The sequence below is a fragment of the Osmerus eperlanus genome, chromosome 18, assembly GCF_963692335.1.
Source record: "Osmerus eperlanus chromosome 18, fOsmEpe2.1, whole genome shotgun sequence".
In the NCBI taxonomy this organism is placed as follows: Eukaryota; Metazoa; Chordata; class Actinopteri; order Osmeriformes; family Osmeridae; genus Osmerus; species Osmerus eperlanus.
The window spans coordinates 14,302,043-14,322,077 of NC_085035.1; the positions used below are offsets into that span (position 1 = coordinate 14,302,043).

A 20,035-nucleotide genomic window follows, 5' to 3' on the forward strand; every position below is an offset into this window, starting at 1 on the left:
ATTGCACATGGTACTTCAGAATGATGTCATCCTGTTTAACTAAACAGATAATCAGTATCATGACAGGCCCAAAGGCTGTGGTTGAATTCGAACCTGTGACCATGCACATTGCAGTGCACCGTCTCAGCCCATTGTACTATTCTCAGTGTTGGCAATTCCTTCGGAGGCAATGTGGACATTTACAAAAATACACCCCTTTCAGCCATTTTGTATTGCATTTCTTATTCCATGTCACCCTATATAAAGACATCAATTCTACACATCTGTACAACATTTCAGGTCAATTGGATCTTTGGTTTAAGAGGCAGGGCTCAATATTAAAAAATTTTGGCACTGGCCCCATCGGGCCAGTGGGTTTGAAACTTACTGGCCCCAAGACAGTTTTTACTGGCCCCCCCTCCAAAAGTTGTAATTTATCATTGTTACAATAAAACCAAAGACTTATACGTTGTGTTATTCTGTTAACAAGTTTAACCATTTATTAAACACATCCTGGATATAAAAAGAACAAATTAAATCACATTTCTAGTGATAAATTAAAAGGTAATAGTCAGCTAAACAATTGACTTTTAACCTCAAACATGACGTGCTCTCTTCCCTGCTGACAGCCATCTCTGCACAACTCTGTCTGGCTGAAACTGAAACCTCTGGTCCCTGAATGCTAATATATAAAAGCTTCCATAGCATTTCATCAGTATGATACTACGGCAACTCCCGAGGGACAAAACACCCTTGTCCCAGTGTGCGAATTATACAATGACAATCGGGGGGGTCAACTCAGTGTCCCCCCCCCCCAACCCCTGCCGCGGCCTCAACCAAGTAAACGGCATGACAATGGCACACACAAACGCACTACTAAAACTACAAACACTATTGTTTGTAGACAGGAACATATCTGATTGTTCATCACAAAATAAGGTTGTTGGAAATCTCTCCAGATTCTGACAAGCAATGAGACAGACAAATGAAGCTATCTTGCTTACATTTACATTTAGTCATTTAGCAGACGCTCTTATCCAGAGCGAATTACAGTAAGTACAGGGACATTCCCCCGAGGCAAGTAGGGTGAAGTGCCTTGCCCAAGGACACAACGTCAGTTGGCATGACCGGGAATCGATTCAGCCCCATTGTACCGAATTTTGTTGCAGTTCCACCAGAGTTCCACTGGGAGTGATCGCGGTCGAGTGCAGAATGAATGGGAGTCTATGGAGCTAAACGGCTAAATTTGTCTCTTTCACCTGATTGTCGTTGAGAAATCTCAGATTTGATTGTAGTTTTTGCATGTTCAACATGGATTACAGGTCGACAGTTGAATGAACGAGTACTTTCCTTTCGATTTCTACCACTTTCGATTTCTTACAGGGTAAGTCGTTGTTGCCCATAACACGCTAGCATTCTGCTAATGAATGCTGATTGGTTAGTGAAGGACTGACAACGACCAGAGATCCCACTTGATGGCATCCGAAGCAGAACCAGAATGTCAGAGCATTAGCAACATTAGCAACAACATTAGCAAACCAAAACTCTTTCTAGCATGTGTATTGACAGGGAGAGCCTAACCTGTCAGCTGTGTTGTCGATGCCTCGAGAGAAAAGTGGAAGTAACCACCAGGGTTCTAAATTAACTTTTTTGATCACCAGCCAATTAGCCAATCGGAATTTCCACTAGCCAAATTCTTTCCGGTGAAAATAAGAACAATTATGAGTTTCACTGAATGCATTTGATCATTTTATTAACATTGTTGGCATGAAAAACACAGCAAATTAAGTAAAATGCAGCACAAAAGTATGATGCAAGGGAATGTGAAATCACCAACAGGTGACTAAGTAAAGACACGATTTATTGTAAATGGCTAAAACGTCCATTCGCGTCATGAGATTGACTCCTGCCCATGCATTTACAGTAACGTTTTGTCCTAAGCAGGCATTAAACTGACCTAATATACTCTTATTAAGAACAGTATTTACATTACACTAGACTGTGTCAGTAAGCAACATAATTTTTCTTATGCGTAGACTAACGTTACATACCGCAATCCTTACAAAACCTGACAACATTTTCATTGTCAAACACAAGCCATTCCCGACCAGTCAGCCATTTGGCATTACATTTTCGTTTCTTCGTTTCTCTAGTGCTATCAATATCCTCATCCCCTGCCTCGTTCCTCTTCTCGCCCCCAGAAGTTTGTCCTAACCACCGCCGCATTAAGTTAACTTTTTACTTTACTACTCTAGCTAGCTCTTATTACCTCCTATGATCCGCTACGCTTCGTTTTACTTCTTCCTTGTGTTTTCTGGTGGACGCGCCGTTAGTTTCCACGGTTTCTCGCGCCGGTTTCACTTCAACTGCGCGCAGCCAATGGGCGCATAAAACGTTATCACGTAGCATTACGGCACAGTGTTCATGGGAAACTTAGGAAGTACTGCCAGGGGGATAAATGACCGAGAACCATGCCGAGAACAGAGCCTTATGTATCATTCATGTAATGCCTCATGTATCACCGGCCAAACTGGCTAGTGAGTTTTTATTATTAACACCCGCCAAAATGAATTTTGTGTTAATTTAGAACCCTGGCTGTCACACAAACCATGTGCTGTCTGCTAGCATGGCTGGTCAGGTATTGTTTTCGAAAATTGTCGGTGCCTCTGTAAAAATATCCACCTTTGTCTGCTTTAGACGGGAACATACGACAGACGACAGTGTATCTTTGTTCCATAAAAAAAAAGTTGCTTCCGTTTGAGCTCGTAGCTCTACTTTGCTGCCATTTTCACTTTGTCTCGTGCCAGTCTCTCGCCAGTGGTAAAAAAAATTATCGAGATTAGTGAATTACAATTTGACAACCAGTCGTCACTCGCTACTCAACTCTTGATTTGCCAACTGTGCGCCCCACAAGCTGCAAAGTTATTTATGCATTTAGCAGATAGCAAAGCATATGAAGGATGTTAACTTTTACAATGCGAAAAAAAAATTCAATCAATAATTTGCAGTGGCCCGATCGGGCCAGTGAGTTGCTAGTTTAACTGTCCCGACGTAACTTTTTACTGGCCCCGGGCCATCGTTATTGTCGAGCCCTAAGGAGATGAATTTTAAAGATTTCCACAAGTTTTCACTGTACAGGAAAATCCACCATGGCAGACCTTATGGGTCCTTGAGGCTTTTTTGTTCCCCATGAGAAATAAGGCATGTACACCAAGTTTCAGAAGAATTGGAGAAATGGGGTAGAAATGCCATCACTTTAGGGCGTGGCCTGTGGTACCCCCTACAGTCGAATGTGTACCATATTTGGTGTGGGGGTACCCACTTGGATGTAGTATCAATGTGACAAATTAGAAAATTTATGACTAGGGACTTTGAGATATTGGGGCACAAGGAGAAGAATAAATAATAATGATAACTAGAGAGGGTACAATTTCTGGGGAAATTGTAGGGTGTGCTTGCTTGCGTCGGTTGCACAGGGGTCCGTTTTTGAATGACATTTTTACAACTGATATTTCTGTATATGTTATATAAAAATGCATACTTATTATTTATAAAGATTACATAGATTTAAAAGCATATTTTTTTTGCTGCTCATTTACAACTGAAAATACGAGTGAAGTGTAGAATGAAATAGATGTCTTCTCATTTCCCCTGCAAGAGGCAGCCTCATCGTTGAATCAAAACTAATAAATTTGGCAGACCGGTGTAAAAATTGACCTAATCTCTATGATTTAAACGTCATTTTAAGTTTTTCCCTTCTCATGATATTTTCAGGCATTTAGCCTACTCATTGCATTCATTCATTAATAAAGAACCCCCTTTGAAGATTATTCTCCGACGTTACCCGGCAGTAGAAGATGGAATCGCGATTCAAACAGTACCATCTGCTAACTGAAAATATGCCCCCAAAACGTAAATAAGCTTGACATTTATTTAGTGGAAAATCGCTCATTTATAAAAAGCTCACTGGTAGCGATCATTGTCAGTAACAACGCAAAATGCGATATAGCCCTGTGTGGAGAAGCTGCCCCGGTAAATTGTACTACTACGGTACAGTACTAGACTACTGCTGTGTTCGTCTTGGTACTGTAGCGATTGCGTTGGTTGAATTGGATTTAACGTTCCGTTGTACGGTTTAAGCTGAAATTAATTATTTTCATGAACAGATTGACAACGTTTAGGCTGTGGCAATGAAGTTAGTAGTTAGATACACTTTTGATTTAAGTAAGGGGAGTGCCGAACATGTTCTGTCGCCGTTTGACTTCCTAAACAGCTGTGTAAGTTAGATGTTTTTGTCGTGTGTCTCGCGTAAGCTACAGCGTTGCAGTGAGCTACACTGGTTTGAAACCACAGGTAATGGTAATTTCACCAACAAATCGTTTACTAATGTCAGAATAAATCCTACAACGAAAATGTATATGTGAGGAATGTTTATTTTAACGATTGAAAACAGATAACGCTACATCATAGACCACTGTAGTATGTGTTGCCGGGCAACACAGGCTAATGTCATGATGCTAATACTTCAGTGAAATAGTAGACTACTGTTTCCGAAAGTAGATTTACTTCCTTAATAATATCAGCTTATACTGTACATTACACATCACAATTGTGTGTCATATCACAAAGTAAAATGAGTAAATAGTTATCACCCTGGCCTCTTTGCTTGTGGCGTTTTTGCAGCTGCCTTGCAGTAAAGCTATAGTTAGCCTAGCTATCCCCCAAGTTAACAGATGCGAAACGAATGTTCTGCCAAAGGTAGTCACGCGTGTTTTCGTGACGTTAGTGACGTTAGTAACGTCAGTGACTGTGGCTAGCAAATTAGCCACCGTTAGCTTCACTTTTCGCCACAAAAACTTAACTTCAGCCTAAACCATGCAACGGAACGCAAATTCCAATAGAAGCAACTCAATCGCTACCAAGACGAAACTTTTGACACCTACGTTGTCTATGTAGGCCAAATATTGACTGAGTTTTAGGGGGGCAAAAAGAAATAAAAATAATAATAATAATATATATGTGAGAGAACAAAGGTTGTGCTCTCGCCGAAGGCTTGAGCACACCCAATAATAATAATAATAATAAGAAGAAGAAGAAGGACTACGGTCGTAAATGCAGTGTTCCAGCCTGTACAGGGAATGCTGACACTTTTCAGAGTCTTCCCAAGGAACCAAACACTCGACGGGCTGTGATATTTGTCTATGAGAAGATCCCTGTGGAGTTCGACCCTCAATTACACATTTGCTCGAACCATTTCACCGAGGACAGTTTTGAAAACCTGGGACAATGTAAAGCATGATTTGCTATGAAGCTGTTGCTGAAAAGAGGTGCTGTTCCGACTTTATGTTCATCACAGCCGAAAGCTGTAGTATGATGTTGTCGCTAACAGATATTAGCAATGCTAACGTATCCTGCCTGTATCTAGCATTGGTAGAATGTGTGATGATTTAGCCTAGTTTATTGGCAATCGGGCTAACGTTATTTCATGTTCCTGACTGTGTTTCATTCAAATAAATAACCTGTGTTATCATGTAAATCTACAATTCAAGATGCATGTTTGTCCAGATCTATTTTTCAGCAAGACAGCTAGAGCTAACTGAAGGTGAGTTGAATCACGATAGTTTGTTTGCTAAGCTGTAGTGCTAACGTTACCCACCTGCCGATCCTGTTTGCTTTGACAACAGAAGTGGAAACAACTAACATAATCATTTTAAATGATATCTACTGTATTTTCCACACTATAGGGCGCACTGGATTATAAGGCGCACTGCCAATGAATGGTCCATTTTCTACCTTTTTTCATATATAAAGCGCACCGGACTATAAGGCACATTAAGCGAAACAAAACAATCAGATAAGTCAGTCAGTTCACAATAACTCAACATTGTTCAAACGTTAATGAGCGTTCATTAATGTTGAATTCTCTCGCAGCTGCTCTATTCCCATGTTCTACTGCGTGACTGATGGCCTTGAGTTTGAAGTCCGCGTCGTAAGCGTGTCTCTTGACAGGTGCCATTTTGGGGTCCTTATACACACACACACACACACTGTAATATTATGGTGAAGCAGAGTATGTATTACTCCGCGACGCTCCTGACTACGGTAGCCGTAATGCTGCAAGCGGAGCGGCTTTGTAGTTTACCAAAGGTCGTACTAAAACATTTTGACAGAGTGCCGTGTACCACACAAAATCGCTTAGAGGTCAGTAAGCACAACCAGAATTAATCCATATATAAGGCGCTCTGGATTATAAGGCGCACTGTCGTTTTTTTTTTTAAATTCAAGGCTTTTAAGTGCGCCTCATAGTCCGGAAAATACGGTAGTCAATCTGTTGAAAACAGTGTTGTGTAGACACAATAGATGTATTTGTACGTTTTTATTTCAAGTCTCCACCTTCCATGTTTCAATGAGTGCTGTTGGCCGTGTTGCGTCTTTGCTCGCAGCTTCACTCGTTGTAAATCAACCAATCAGCGCACAGATCATCTATCAATTCACGAGCATACCATAAAAGGAGAAAAACTTGCGTTTTTTCCCGGGACAAATTCACTGGAAGCATCAGAACAGCACCCGGGCCATTTTCAGCCCAACCAATGTTACATACCCTATTCGGAAACCTTAAGGAACAGTGTGAAATACCCCCCAAAAAACTCAATCACCCCTTTAAAAAGGGGTCTTAATAGTCTTATTATTGTCATTTGGTGACAACTGCTCATATACTGTAAGCCTAAATAAGTATATTTATTATCTTGAACAAAGGTTTAATGTTATTTCACAAGTTTCAAAAAGTGCCCCCAATATTTTTAAATGCCCCTGGATTTCAGTCAGTGGAGTAAAAATGTCCCCCTACAAAATATGTAAATGTCCTACCGTGTCTAGTGTTGCCAATTGAACAACTGTCGCTAGATTTCAAGATTTTTCTCCCTCGCTAACAACAAAGTCTCATCTAGCGACAAACCCAGCAACTTTTAGTGACTTCAGAGAGCCACCAATGACTTCTGGTGAGATTTCTTTGGCAAAACTGTGCTTGTCAGCGTCCGACTCTGCATGGGTACCAGGTACTACCGTAACTTCTGGTATCATAAGTTTTTTTCCGTTTGAGTACCGGAGTATCTTTTTTTGTGACACTACTATAGAGAGGGATTAGGCGGAGATTCGTAAATAAGGTACTTGAGGGGCCTGAGAAAAGTGTGAAATGGCGTTGTCGTACCTGCTGCTGGTGCTGCTTTTGGAAGCGGGGAGGAAGGGGCTTGGGTGGTTGGTGGCGACCATAGTCGGCCAAGGGAGAAGTGGGCTCGGGGAAATCATCCTCACTGCGGTAGGCAGGTAAGCCCTGGTGTGCTTCATCTCTGTAGTCCTGGCCGGGGGAATATTCCTGGGGATAGTCACAAGGGTCTGAAAGGGGGAGAGCATAGAGACGTTAAAGACTAACAAGTTTCTAAAAGCACCATTTTAAGTAGTAGTTACTTTCTTCAACCCATCTTAATCATTACGGCAGATAAACAGACCAACATAGGTAATTATACCTTTCGTCCCGTACTGCCAGCTCTCCTGGTGACTTTTGCTTGGCTCCCTCCCAGGGGAGAGTGCCAGCTCCTTGCCCTCTGTCTCCTTCCCTTCGTCCTCAGACCTCAAGACCTGCCTCTCTGTCTTTCCAAACTTCTCGTCCAGTTTCTTGAGTTTCTCTGCGCATGCAGCCAGTCTTTCCTCACGGGCCCGTCTCTCCTCCTCCTCACGGCGCCTGCGTGCCCTCTCCACTGCCTCAGAGAGCTCAGGCGACACAAACTTTGCCCTAGGTGGAGCCTGATTCTGGGGCTGGCGCTGAACCTCTTCCTGGTCATCAAGGGTTTCACCCTGGTGGATCGTCCCTGACCCAGAGCTCTTTTGCTGGGACTGGAGAAAGTATAGTAGAAGGGGGTTGGGTATTAACCAGCATGGTACAGGGGGAAATTATGGCTACACTGGTATTAAAATAGTGAACTATAAGAGCTATACAATTTGTGGCTCCGTGTCCCTCTTAGGCAATATTAGTCTGGCATAAAACACAGCATAGTCCAAGGAAAGATGTGATTCTATGATTTATATTCCCATCAGTTTCTCTGTCTTGCTGTTCAGGGGCTCATAATTAATATCCACTGCTCCAGCATCACCCTAGTTACTTTTGAGTGAATTTGTCAAGCAAACATTCACAGACACAATTAATTCAAAGTGATGAAGGGAGCCGACATTTTCTGCTTGCTTTTCATCTAGAATCGTACTCCACAGCAACCAAAACGTTATGCCCTCTATATCTTTAGCCTACCAAGACATCTGGGGGACATTTCAATCAAGTTAAGAAAAGACTAACCTAGCAACAGTTTATTAGGTAGGTTTCAAAAATAGTTCTGAGGGCTATTGGTGGTTTTTAGTTGGTGGTCTTACTTGGGCCTCAGTGTATGGGAACCTGCCATTGGTCTTCTTGTGAGCCAGTGAATCCCGGTGGTATAGGTAAACCTCCTCATCTGTGCCATCCTGGGGGTAAGCCCCCTCCCCCGAACTGAGGGATGACTGGCGCTCCCGGTGTTTCTCCCACTCAGGCCTGGATACAAACGCATAACATGGCTGTCAAAAACACCACTGCCACACTGTGGGTCATTAATTTTAAGTTCACAACCCACAATGAGATCATGCTCAATTTAATCACTAGTCAATTTACAATGCTAGACAGCAGAGAGATCTTACCACATCTGGTTCTTCTCAATTGTAGAGTGGTCTTCCTCATCGTCACTGAATTTGAGTTTCTCGCTGTAATCCACTTCTTCATGGAGACCTAAGAGGCAGAGGGAAATTATGCTATCAGGGGTTAAAGTGGAAAAAAATCCTGAGCCAGAACTTTGAGGGGATGGAAACGCTTTTTTTTCTGCTAGTTTTCTACACAGGGTGACCAGTGGCTAAGAAATTGTGAATGACAAGTTATGTTCCTTAATAAATGTGCACAAACGTATTTCTAAGTCGCAGACATGGTCAGTCATAGACAACGGTGTGTCAGCTGTAACAGTTGCTCCCGGCAACGTTGTGGTAAGTTTGAGTGCACGGGCAGCGGCTCTATGACCAAGGTCTAACTCATGACGAGCAAGCACTTTTTGTAATTTATCTATGGGTAGGACATCACCCCATGCTTCATGAATTTGCGCTCCATGCTTTCACCGACAATGCAAACGTGATGTATGGATCTCATTCACACTGTGTTGCCATGACCCGCCCTGCTCTGCTTCTGATAGGTTTGTAACGTTAGTTATAGCTGTGTTCCTCTCACATGATGGTAGGGGAAATCAATTGACTTACAGTTAGGTCCATAAATATTTGGACATTTTTCATCATTTTGGCTCTGTATACCACCACAATGGATTTGAAATGAAACAATCAAGATGTGCTTTAAGTGCAGACTTTCAGCTTTAATTTCAGGGTATTTACATCCAAATCAGGTGAACGGTGTAGGAATTACAATACATTTGATATGTGCCCCCCCCCTTTTTAAGGGACCAAAAGTAATTGGACAATTGGCTGCTCAGCTGTTCCATGGCCAGGTGTATGTTATTCCCTCATGGGAGTTTGTTATTTCATTGACAAGGAGCAGATAAAAGGTCTAGAGTTCATTTCAAGTATGATATTTGTGTTTGGAATCTGTTGCTGTCAACTCTCAATATGAAGTCCAAAGAGCTGTCACCATCAGTGAAGCAAGCCATCGTTAGGCTGAAAAATCAAAACAAACCTATCAGAGAGATAGCAAAAACATTAGGTGTGGCCAAATCAACTGTTTGGTACATTCTTAAAAAGAAAGAACGCACTGGTGAGCTCAGCAACACCAAAAGACCCAGAAGACCACAGAAAACAACTGTGGTGGATGACAGAAGAATTCTTTCCCTGATGAAGAAAAACCCCTTCACAACAGTTGGCCAGATCAAGAACACTCTCCAGGAGGTAGGCGTATCTGTGTCAAAGTCAAAAATTAAGAGAAGACTTCACCAGAGTAAATACAGAGGGTTCACCACAAGATGTAAACCATTGGTGAGTCTCAAAAACAGGAAGACCAGATTAGAGTTTGCCAAAAAACATCTAAAAGAGCCTGTACAGTTCTGGAACAACATCCTATGGACAGATGAGACCAAGATCAACTTGTACCAGAATGATGGGAAGAGAAGAGTATGGAGAAGGGAAGGAACTGCTCATGATCCAAAGCATACCACCTCATCAGTGAAGCATGGTGGAGGTAGTGTTATGGCGTGGGCATGTATGGCTGCCAATGGAACTGGTTCCCTTGTATTTATCGATGATGTGACTGCTGACAAAAGCAGTAGGATGAATTCTGAAGTGTTTCTGGCAATATTATCTGCTCAGATTCAGCCAAATGCTTCAGAACTCATAGGACGGCGCTTCACAGTGCAGATGGACAATGACCCGAAGCATACTGCAAAAGCAGCCAAAGAGTTTTTTAAGGCAAAGAAGTGGAATGTTCTGCAATGGCCAAGTCAATCACCTGACCTAAATCCAATTGAGCATGCATTTTACTTGCTAAAGACAAAACTGAAGGGAAAATGCCCCAAGAACAAGCAGGAACTGAAGACAGTTGCAGTAGAGGCCTGGCAGAGCATCACCAGGGACGAAACCCAGCGTCTGGTGATGTCTATGGGTTCCAGACTTCAGGCTGTCATTGACTGCAAAGGATTTGCAACCAAGTATTAAAAGTGACAATTAGATTTATGATTATGTTAGTTTGTCCAATTATTTTTGGTCCCTTAAAAAGGGGGGGGCCACATATAAAATGTGTTGTAATTCCTACACCGTTCACCTGATTTGGATGTAAATACCCTGAAATTAAAGCTGAAAGTCTGCACTTAAAGCACATCTTGATTGTTTCATTTGAAATCCATTGTGGTGGTATACAGAGCCAAAATGATGAAAATTGTGTCAATGTCCAAATATTTATGGACCTAACTGTAAATATTAAACTGCATGCAAGTTCCAAATTTTTTGTTCTCATGGTCGTACGCAGGACATCCGGCACGGTGCCAGAATACTTTAAGCCCTGTGCTATCCTTTGGTGCTTGATATTGAATTTGAGGTTTTATGTGAAATTAATGTGTTTGAGTGTGGTGTGATCTGTAAGGCTCCTGTGTCAAATTTAGTGTTCGATTCTGAATATTTGAAACGGTTTCAATACTCATTTTCCGCACTACCAATACTCCAGCTGCTCCACTTTAGCCCCGCTTCCTCTCACTCACTCACAGTGCTGTCTTCTTCTCGTCACTCGTCTAATTTTCTCCAGTTGTTATGGTATTAGCTCACTAACGATGGCAAGTGCAGAGCATCCGCGACCAGTTTTGGTTGACAAAGAAAACAGCAGGAGTGCTGTCTATAAATACTTCGCATTTGAGGCAAATGAACACGGAAAGGCAAAAGCTACATAGCACAGCAAGCCCATATGCAAACGATGCTACAGAGCAGTGCTAACGAAAGGTGCACAACAAACTTAGCAAAGCACCGGAAAGGACCGACACGCTGACCTCTATAAAGAAATTAGAGGTTGATGACAGCTCTGAGTTTCGGGTGATAGGAAAATACTTTCACTACGGCAAGAAGTAAATTAACTTGGATGTTGTTGTGCTTAGCGCACAGTTCTATTAACTTTATTAAATTTCTTTAATTAGGAGTTATTTTTAAAGGCCTGATCTAAAGACAAAAGAAACTAATGTTTCTAAAAAAAAGTGTGATATCTCTCTCTCTTATAGTATCAGCTCGACCCATTATTGTTAGTGTTTACAACAGTCATTCTGATGTTCTCGGCTACTAACCAAGGAAAGAAAAGTCGTCATGTTATAGCCTTTTTATTAGTGCTGTCAAACGATTAAAATATTTAATCGCATTAATGTCATAGTTAACTCGCAATTAATCACACATTTTTATCTATTCTAAATGTCCCTTGATTTATTTTTGTCCCATTATTTTTCGTCCTCCACAACGTTAACAGGCCTACATTTAGCTATGGCTGTAGTACGTTTGTTCTTAGTTGTGGTATCCACGTGCTTCTGTCTGAAGTCATCCATTGTCGCCTGGCTTTGATGACAAAACGACAAGACACAGATCACTTTGGTCTCGTCAATGGAAACATTTGGCAACTTTTTAAAAGTAAACTTTCCATTCAGAATCTTATTGGCATCCATTTTGGCGTCTCGCGCTCGCCATCCACTCAAAACATAACGTTAGCCTACTACTCTTTGGCCGGCTCGCAAGCCCAAACAAGTGTGCGGCGTGCCTGTTTTGTTTCCGGTCTAGCTAGATCCGGTGTGGTGTTGTAGTATTTCTAACATTACTAGTTGTTGCAACAGCATGTGAAAAAAACTACAAAGTTTGCTCGGCCAAAAAGAACATTAATCTCTCAATTAAAAAAATTGACGCCGTTAAAATGGGTTTGCGTTAACGCTGTTATAACGCGTTTAACTTGACAGCCCTACTTTTTATATTTATCTTCGTACAAGTTATGCCATCAATGTTGTTACTATTATTCCCTGTGGTATCGAAAATGGTATCGCATATCGATATTTTTCAAGGTATTGTATCAAAGTTAGAAATTACAGTATTGTGACAACACTAGTCCAATTGTCATTCTGTGACTAACTGTAGCTGCTTACAGGATGCAGGTGGTTGGACAATTAAGCTGAGTTAAGGGTTGTAAGAGTTAATTGATCAATGGAGCAGTCGTTGTGGTAGGACAGATATATATCAGAACAGTATAGATAGTATTACTCTTAGTGATGACCCTACAAGGGAAATTCAACATTTAAGATATGGACATTTCCTGGTGTTTATCATGTGATGACCTGCTAAGGGGTGATTTTAGGGGAAACCAGAGACTAAGTGAGACAATTGGTCTGAGGGTTAAGGATAGTTCAACTCTGATTGTACTGAAAGATTGTATTAGGAGTGAGCTAATGATAAGGGCCATAAGGCAGCTGCATATCTGTTCACTGAGTTCATTATGGGGAAGGATGTGACTGACGTACATACGGATTGATTATTGCTTAGAATGACCAGATGTTAAGAGCCTAGGTCTATACAAGACTGTTTTGTGACCAGCATCACTATCCTGAGGCACATCGTGCACTAGTGTGCTGCCTCTTGATAGATGGATCACAAGGATCTTTGTGAAAGTACTTTCGGTATTAATCAATATTTGGTATAACACAGCATCCTGACTATTTTCCTTATACATTAGCAGCAAAAATTCCACCACAGTGCCTAAAACAATAGGTTTTTTAAACATAAAAAAAATAAATACAAATATCGCAGAAAGCTTCTCACCTGCCCAGCCATCCTCACAATCATTGTCAAGTTCATCAAGATCCTTAAGGTCATCTGGGTTGATGATGGTGGGACGGGGAGGTCGTTCGCCAGGACGACGAATGGGGCGGGATGAGGGGCGAGTGGGTCCGCGGATGAAGCGGTTTTCTCGTCTCATCTCACCGCTGGAGGAGCAAATGATAAGCAATGCTTCTTTTTGTCAATCAGCAAAAAAGTATTCCAGTTATATTGTAGTTAAAGAAACACTTCTTTTGTAGAGAATAAATATCATCTAACTAGACAAGCCACAAAAAATGGTGAATTGTTTTATGGCACTCCAAAACCATGAGGTGACTACTTACTTCACAGGCTCTGGGTTGGGCTGTCTGAAGGTGGGCCTGTTGTCAAAGCGCACTGGGGCCACTACAGTGGCAGGAGGGTGCTCAACAGAGCCTGGGGCATCACGAGTCTGTTTGGGGCACATCTGAAATAAAATATGACAGAGGGTCAAGACCAATACTGCAGGGTTATATTTTTGGCTTTGTGAGCAATGACATGTTGAGTAGAGTAGAGTGTGACATCGGCTGATAAGTCAAGTTGGAATAAAAAGGTAGCTAGGGTAGAATACTGCACAGATACGAGGTGTGTGTGAGGGAGTTCAAGCAGTACTCACAAAGGCAGGCAACATGTCATGGTAGACAGTGGTGGGGGAATGGTGGAGCTGATACTGCAGGGAGGAGGGGGTGGATCTGCGTAAAGGCTGGGCAGGCCGGAGAGAGGGCTCCTTGAGGTCAGGGGATGGGGGGGCTGCAACAACCATTGCAGTAACCAAAGGACTAGCGGAAAGGGGGATGGAGGCAACGGAGGCGTGAGAGGGAGGGGGGGGGGTCGTGGTCTCAGCCACACCGCTGGACTTGCTCTCTGGGTCGGAGGGCAAGGCAGATGGCAGGGACAAGGGCTGAAGGTTCCTTCCTCCACCCTCCCTCCAGCTCGTCACATCTGCGGAAGAAAAAAGAAAATACATTTTGTGAGAACCCTAGGTTAGCAGAAGCTGACAACTATGTCATTCCACGCTACCAATCACACATAATGAAGGAAAAAATATTTATATGCAAGCGATTTTACCGCTTACCCACAGCAACGTTTTTGCCTGGCCCACAAGCAGACATGCATGAGCAAATAGTAATAATAATAATAATAATAAAAAAGGGGGGGTTCTCACTCTGGGGGCGGAGGCTTGGTCCGGGCCCATACGACGGATCGAAGGCGCTTCTTTCCTTGCCAACCTTGTCCTGTTCCCCGGCTGCCTTCAACGTTGGAAATTCCTCGTGAGAGAAGGGCTGCAGTCGGTTTGAGGCCCTTGAACCTGACAAAGAAGTTGCTGTGGTTAAAAAAAAACAGCAATGGTCTTAGTTAAAGGTGACTGGACACTATAGGTGCAAGAGAAAGGATAAAGCCTTCAGTAATAAGTTTAGTAGGGGGTACTGACCATCTTGTTCGACTGCCTTTCCATTTAGTTGGGCCCATTGCTTTGGTCCACCCGTGTTTGTGCTCTATAAAATTAAATTGAACTCTGTCAACTTAATGCCTATTAATAAAGACTATAATATCCGGACGGCTGACTAAATACAATGTTGGAATTTTTTTGTCAAATAAACAGGCATCTTCAAAACATTCAAAATCAAAAAGAAATTCTAATCTTCGGCCCACCTCCTGGCTGGTTGCTGGTGTGGGCTTCTGAAGATTGGAGACAGACTTCTGTAAAGCCAGCTGCGGCTGCAACTCCAGCAGCTGTGTTGTTGATGCAATGGAACTGTGGGACAAAAAAAAAAGTGTTTTACCATATGCACCACTAAATGTGTGTGTCAGCTACATTGTGAAAACGACACTGGTAACAATTTGGCATGGAGTTATCCGTTTTCATGAGTCATATGTTTTATGTCCTTGTGGCAAACCATTCGTTTGCCTGTTCTTATTCCTGCCACCCACCTACATAGTGAAACAGACACAGCATCACTAAATCAGACACACACTTACTCTCCATTTTCTAAAACAGTTGGGAGCACCCACCAAATATTAAGGAGCCCCACAACTACAATTTTATGTTCTAGATTTACAGGGCTCTCATGTTTTATCTAAAGTTTGCGTGAGATCACCATACCACCATCTCATGTTTTAAACAGTTCAGGAAGCCCCGTCTGAGCAGGGCATCAAAAAAATGGTTGATACTCGTAATGTTCCTCTCCACGTAAGTCTTTAGTAAAAGGAAAAGCCTTGTGCGTGCTGGGGAGAAACCAGAGTGTACTGTGTACTGAAGACTGAAGGAAATGTTTGTTTCTGATTGGCTGGTAGGGGGCGTTTAACTCGAGACACTTCAGTTCCGTATGCCTGAGCCTCGTCCATTTATTGTATATAGCAGGACAAGTTATTTCTTACTTCTCAGCATGAGAAATACTAAGGTGTTGCGAGAGAAATAGCTGAAATGTGCGAGTCTCACAGCCAAAGCGTGAGAATTGAGAGCCCTGGATTTATTTTGCATGCTAGTTAGCTCCCTGTCACGTGACAACGGAGCAGAGTGACTAGTAGTGGCTGACGGATAATATTAACCAATCTAAAATCTGCATTAAAGTTTCGAACGTAAAGATTTTAATTGAAGTTTAATTGGTTACATAATGTTGGATAGATTGGTGGACCGGTCAATGCATCAGCTCACAGCAGGCACATGCTGTGCAGTAGGTTAATTAGCGAGCGTTTTGTAAAGAAATTAAAACAGGTCACAACCATAACGATTATTTGCACTCACAAATGCTCACAAATTTTGAGGTCGCACAGACCCAATTTCGGGAGCATATGCGGCAAAATATTTCCCAATTCATCCCTGTAAAACCACCTACACTTTGGAAAACCGAGTGTTCACCTCCAACCACTTAACAGCTCAAAAGCCTGCATCGCCAGCTAACCTTGAGTTAGCTTAGCACAAACACGCCAACCTCTCCACAGACTGTCACTAACCTTGGGCAAGTTCTCATGTACACAAACACACAGTCATGCAGCACTTGGCTTTAAGGCACCCATAAACACCTTATGTTGTTCATATTGAAGTAGTGTGATCTAAACTAACACTACTTCAACAACCCTAACTCTACCCACCATTACTCCACATCTTGCCTCTTTATCTCTGGAAATTGTCAATCTTTCATAGTTACCGTCAGACTATAGCCCACCTCTTTTGATCGGGTTGTTCCTGCTTGTTTGCCCATCCTGTTCCGTCTTTGGGAACGATAATCACGTTGGGATCGTTTCCTTTGTTCTCTGACTTCAGACTCGGCAGGTGAGCAGGTGGGGGCATGCGCCGGGCTGCAGCCACTTTGCCAAGACTCTGTAAGCCATGTCGCGGAACTACTGGGAGATGTAGGAAGGGGTGAGAAAGGTAAACGGGATGGACAACCGATAACAGACAAAAAAGAGTGGCAGAGAGATGGAGACATGAAATGAAAAACATGAGCGAGTAAATGTATTTTGTGTAAAAGGTATAGCACCCAACCCCTTTTCAATCCCATGCCCATAGATAGTAGCAAAAAGCATGAAAACTTTTGTTAAAGTTTGGCTCTTACCTGTGGTTTTTTGAGTTTCTATAGACTTTCCCTTGTACTTATCAAATAGGCTGAGTGAGGAATACTTGCTTTTCCCATCCTTGGACTTGGTTATTTGCCCCAAACGATCGGACATTGCGATGTAATGTCATCGAGTATGGAAGTTTTTCTTTGCGCCTCTTCCCGTGTGCCTTCTGTGTCTGATTGAGTTAAAACAGACCACATAATTCTAGACAAAATAATGCTGTAATATTCAAATCAACAGTGAGAAGGAGATTTAAACATGTTGATGGTAACTGAATGTTACAACTAAAGATTGGCACATGCTTGAGTTTTGAATTTTTACAGTCAAATGTGGTTTAACTTCATACATATCTTATATACTGTGCTAGCAGACCATTTACTTCAAGCAGCGCAAAAAAGAAAAAGGAACAACAAGGTCAGGCACTTAAGACCATTGATAAAAATCCCTACCCACCAAGCCAAAATGGATACTATCCACCACTGACAACAGGAGTTTAAAGCCACTATTAGGGCCGACCATAGAGAACTGCCAGAGGTGGTAAAACTGAGCATACTCAGACAGGACTCAAGAGTTAGTTGGTGTATGTGCAAATACTCCTCGGTATTTTACTCTACTTCAAGATTCCTGACAGCCACAGGAAGGCCACGGCACCATACATGTAGGCAAGAACTTAAAAGTAACTGGGCTATCCATTATGCATATTTCCGGTTTCTTTCTGCATTGCTGTGCAATAGCCTACATGCAAGAGTAAAAATAATAAATACTAGTTTAAAAAGTCTGTCCCATTTTGTCATGTTGCGTTAACTAGAAACTTTGCTAATCTTCTGTCACATTCACTAAGCTAACAAGAAAATAAGTTATCTGCAGTCAACTGAAGATAAAGCATTGGAAAAGGTTGCAGGGCTAAATTGAGGGAAACAGTTTCCTGACTGTGGGTGTTTGTGTGATAGATTATTATTGCAGAGGTGGGTCTGATATTTTTGGTCATATGTTTTAGTTTGGTTAAATAAACTACCAGTATTTATTTCAGTGTAATTTATGGATTTAAAAACGGCTTACCCTCTGAAGCTGTTATAGGCCTAGTTCGCTGATTGAAGCTATTAAATTACAGCCCATTGTTGTAACGCCTATAATCTAGAGTCTGCAGCCATAAGAGATTTTGTGTTCTAATGACAGGTAGAAACTTAACATAGCTGAGCTATAAATTGGGTGCCAAAGATTTCAACGTGCTGAGCACCAAGAATCGAAATGGTGACTGACAAAGATGCATGTCCACAAAGACTGCGTCATTCTACTGGATTTGAAGAAAATCCATTCCTAAATAGACCGCAACTACTCACAATACAACATGCAAGGCCTTTCAACCGTTGCTATCCAACCTTAACTGTGAACGTTTCAAGATGTGCTTATATCGGTAATTGTTATTGCAGGCCTAAATGCAAGACGATAACCGTTTAAAATGGTTACCGTGCCATGTTAGCTAGAGTAGCTTACCTTCCATCGCCATAACCGTCTAGCATAATATAATAATAGTAGTGTTAGCAAATATGTGATCAGTTTGATGCGTTGACGTCGTTAGCCTAGTTTTTAGTCAGTGCACAATTAAGTACAGTACAGTAGAGTAGGCCATTTATGTATTTACAAAACTATCTGGCTATATTGCATTGATAGCTAACTTTATGGTAGGTAGAGCTACACTGCTACAGTAACAGAAGTTTTACACCCCGCCCCCCCCCCCACACACACACACACACACACACAAAAAGGCTAATTGCCTACGCTTAGGCTATGCGAATATGAATGTAACATTTTTGTACAGGAATCTGCTCCTTGTTTTGACATTGTAATCACAAAACACCAAACTAGGTCCGTCAATCCATTAGCTAGTTGCTACTTGTTGTCTACACGGTAGCTGATCATGCACCGAGTCTCCAGTGTTGCGCAAGATGAGTGAAAATTAATATGGCAAACGTTTAGTCAAATATTACTTGAAGTCATACACAAACATAAAACGGTTACAACACATGTGCAAAATAGGATTGGTGCAGGTAAACGTAAGATGTGTTTAGCTTTTGACACTGAAAGCACAAAGGCCTGAGTGCTAAGGCTAGCTGGTTACTCTAACTTACAGCAGTACTAGAGAGCTACAAAGGGGCTAGCTATGCTACTGTAGCCTGCATAGACTGGGTGATTCAACTGGTTAGGTAAACATTGCATTGTTTATGTCAAGGAATAGCCTATCAAATTACTAAAATTGGTTAAAAAAAAAAATTATATACTCGTAAATCACACTTCCATATTAAAATGATACTTACGGACACTTAATTTCGCAAGCTTGATTATGGCTAGCCTAGCTACACAAGGTTGGTAACAACATAGTGGCTCAAAGACAACCTGCTACCTAGCTAGCAATAGCACAGCTGAAGTTAGTCTGAAATTCTAAAATACAGAGCTAGACATTAAATTAAGCATTTAGTCGCACTTCGCAATTCTGCAAGCCCTAGTCTATGACGTCGCGAGTATACAGGAAATATTGCTCAAAGCCATAAAGAGCATTTCAACTAGCAAAACCTATGAAGAAGGCTAAATATGTAAGACAAGGCGATTAAAAATGGCTGCTACTCAGAACAAAGCAACAATAAAACAGGGCAGTCAGATGAGTATCTGCTAAATAAAATGAAAAGATCCATAGCTTACCAAATGTATGTCTTACTCTTTCTTCTGACTTATTATTGTGATTTATTTCTACAAAGATTATTTATTTCAACGGATGGATGGCGATTGTTCTGCCGATTCTATATCTATTTTCCCGTTGACTACTGTTGTTGCAAGACCTACCCGGCCTGAAAATGAAAATCCTTGCTTTAGTCGACTCGACGGGGGCTGTATACGGATGTGACGTATCAAACTGAATCGCGACACCCTCGAAAATCTTAAATATTTTGCTGAAGCTTCAGGTTTATCTCAAAATTATAATTTTTTTATCATTTAAAGAGAACGGCATTCCTTTAACCGAATTTGAAGGTCGGGTGGAAGTAACTCATCTTGCTTACATTTTTACAATCTAATCTCGACAACCCCTTATGTTGAAAATTAAAAATACATTTGATAAGTGGGTCATGAG

General features: G+C 41.7%; 1 protein-coding gene and 1 non-coding gene across 2 annotated transcripts in view; both read right to left on the bottom strand.

The window, feature by feature from the left end:
• Positions 1-19,767, bottom strand: part of prrc2b (proline-rich coiled-coil 2B) — a 68,724-nt gene extending 48,957 nt beyond the window's left edge. The window contains exons 1-13 of the mRNA XM_062484307.1: positions 19,609-19,767; positions 16,908-17,086; positions 16,518-16,695; positions 15,004-15,106; positions 14,783-14,846; positions 14,516-14,659; positions 13,967-14,292; positions 13,656-13,777; positions 13,315-13,478; positions 8,698-8,785; positions 8,398-8,554; positions 7,503-7,869; positions 7,187-7,371 (exon numbers count right to left, since the gene is read on the bottom strand). Coding sequence (XP_062340291.1) covers positions 7,187-7,371; positions 7,503-7,869; positions 8,398-8,554; positions 8,698-8,785; positions 13,315-13,478; positions 13,656-13,777; positions 13,967-14,292; positions 14,516-14,659; positions 14,783-14,846; positions 15,004-15,106; positions 16,518-16,695; positions 16,908-17,022 — 2,013 coding nt within the window. The 5' untranslated portion in view covers positions 17,023-17,086; positions 19,609-19,767. The remainder of the gene's footprint in view (positions 1-7,186; positions 7,372-7,502; positions 7,870-8,397; positions 8,555-8,697; positions 8,786-13,314; positions 13,479-13,655; positions 13,778-13,966; positions 14,293-14,515; positions 14,660-14,782; positions 14,847-15,003; positions 15,107-16,517; positions 16,696-16,907; positions 17,087-19,608) is intronic.
• On the bottom strand, positions 15,484-15,596 carry LOC134039113 (U5 spliceosomal RNA). The gene has a single exon (XR_009932747.1). It is a non-coding gene; the product is annotated as a U5 spliceosomal RNA (small nuclear RNA).
• Positions 19,768-20,035: the final 268 nt, after the last annotated feature.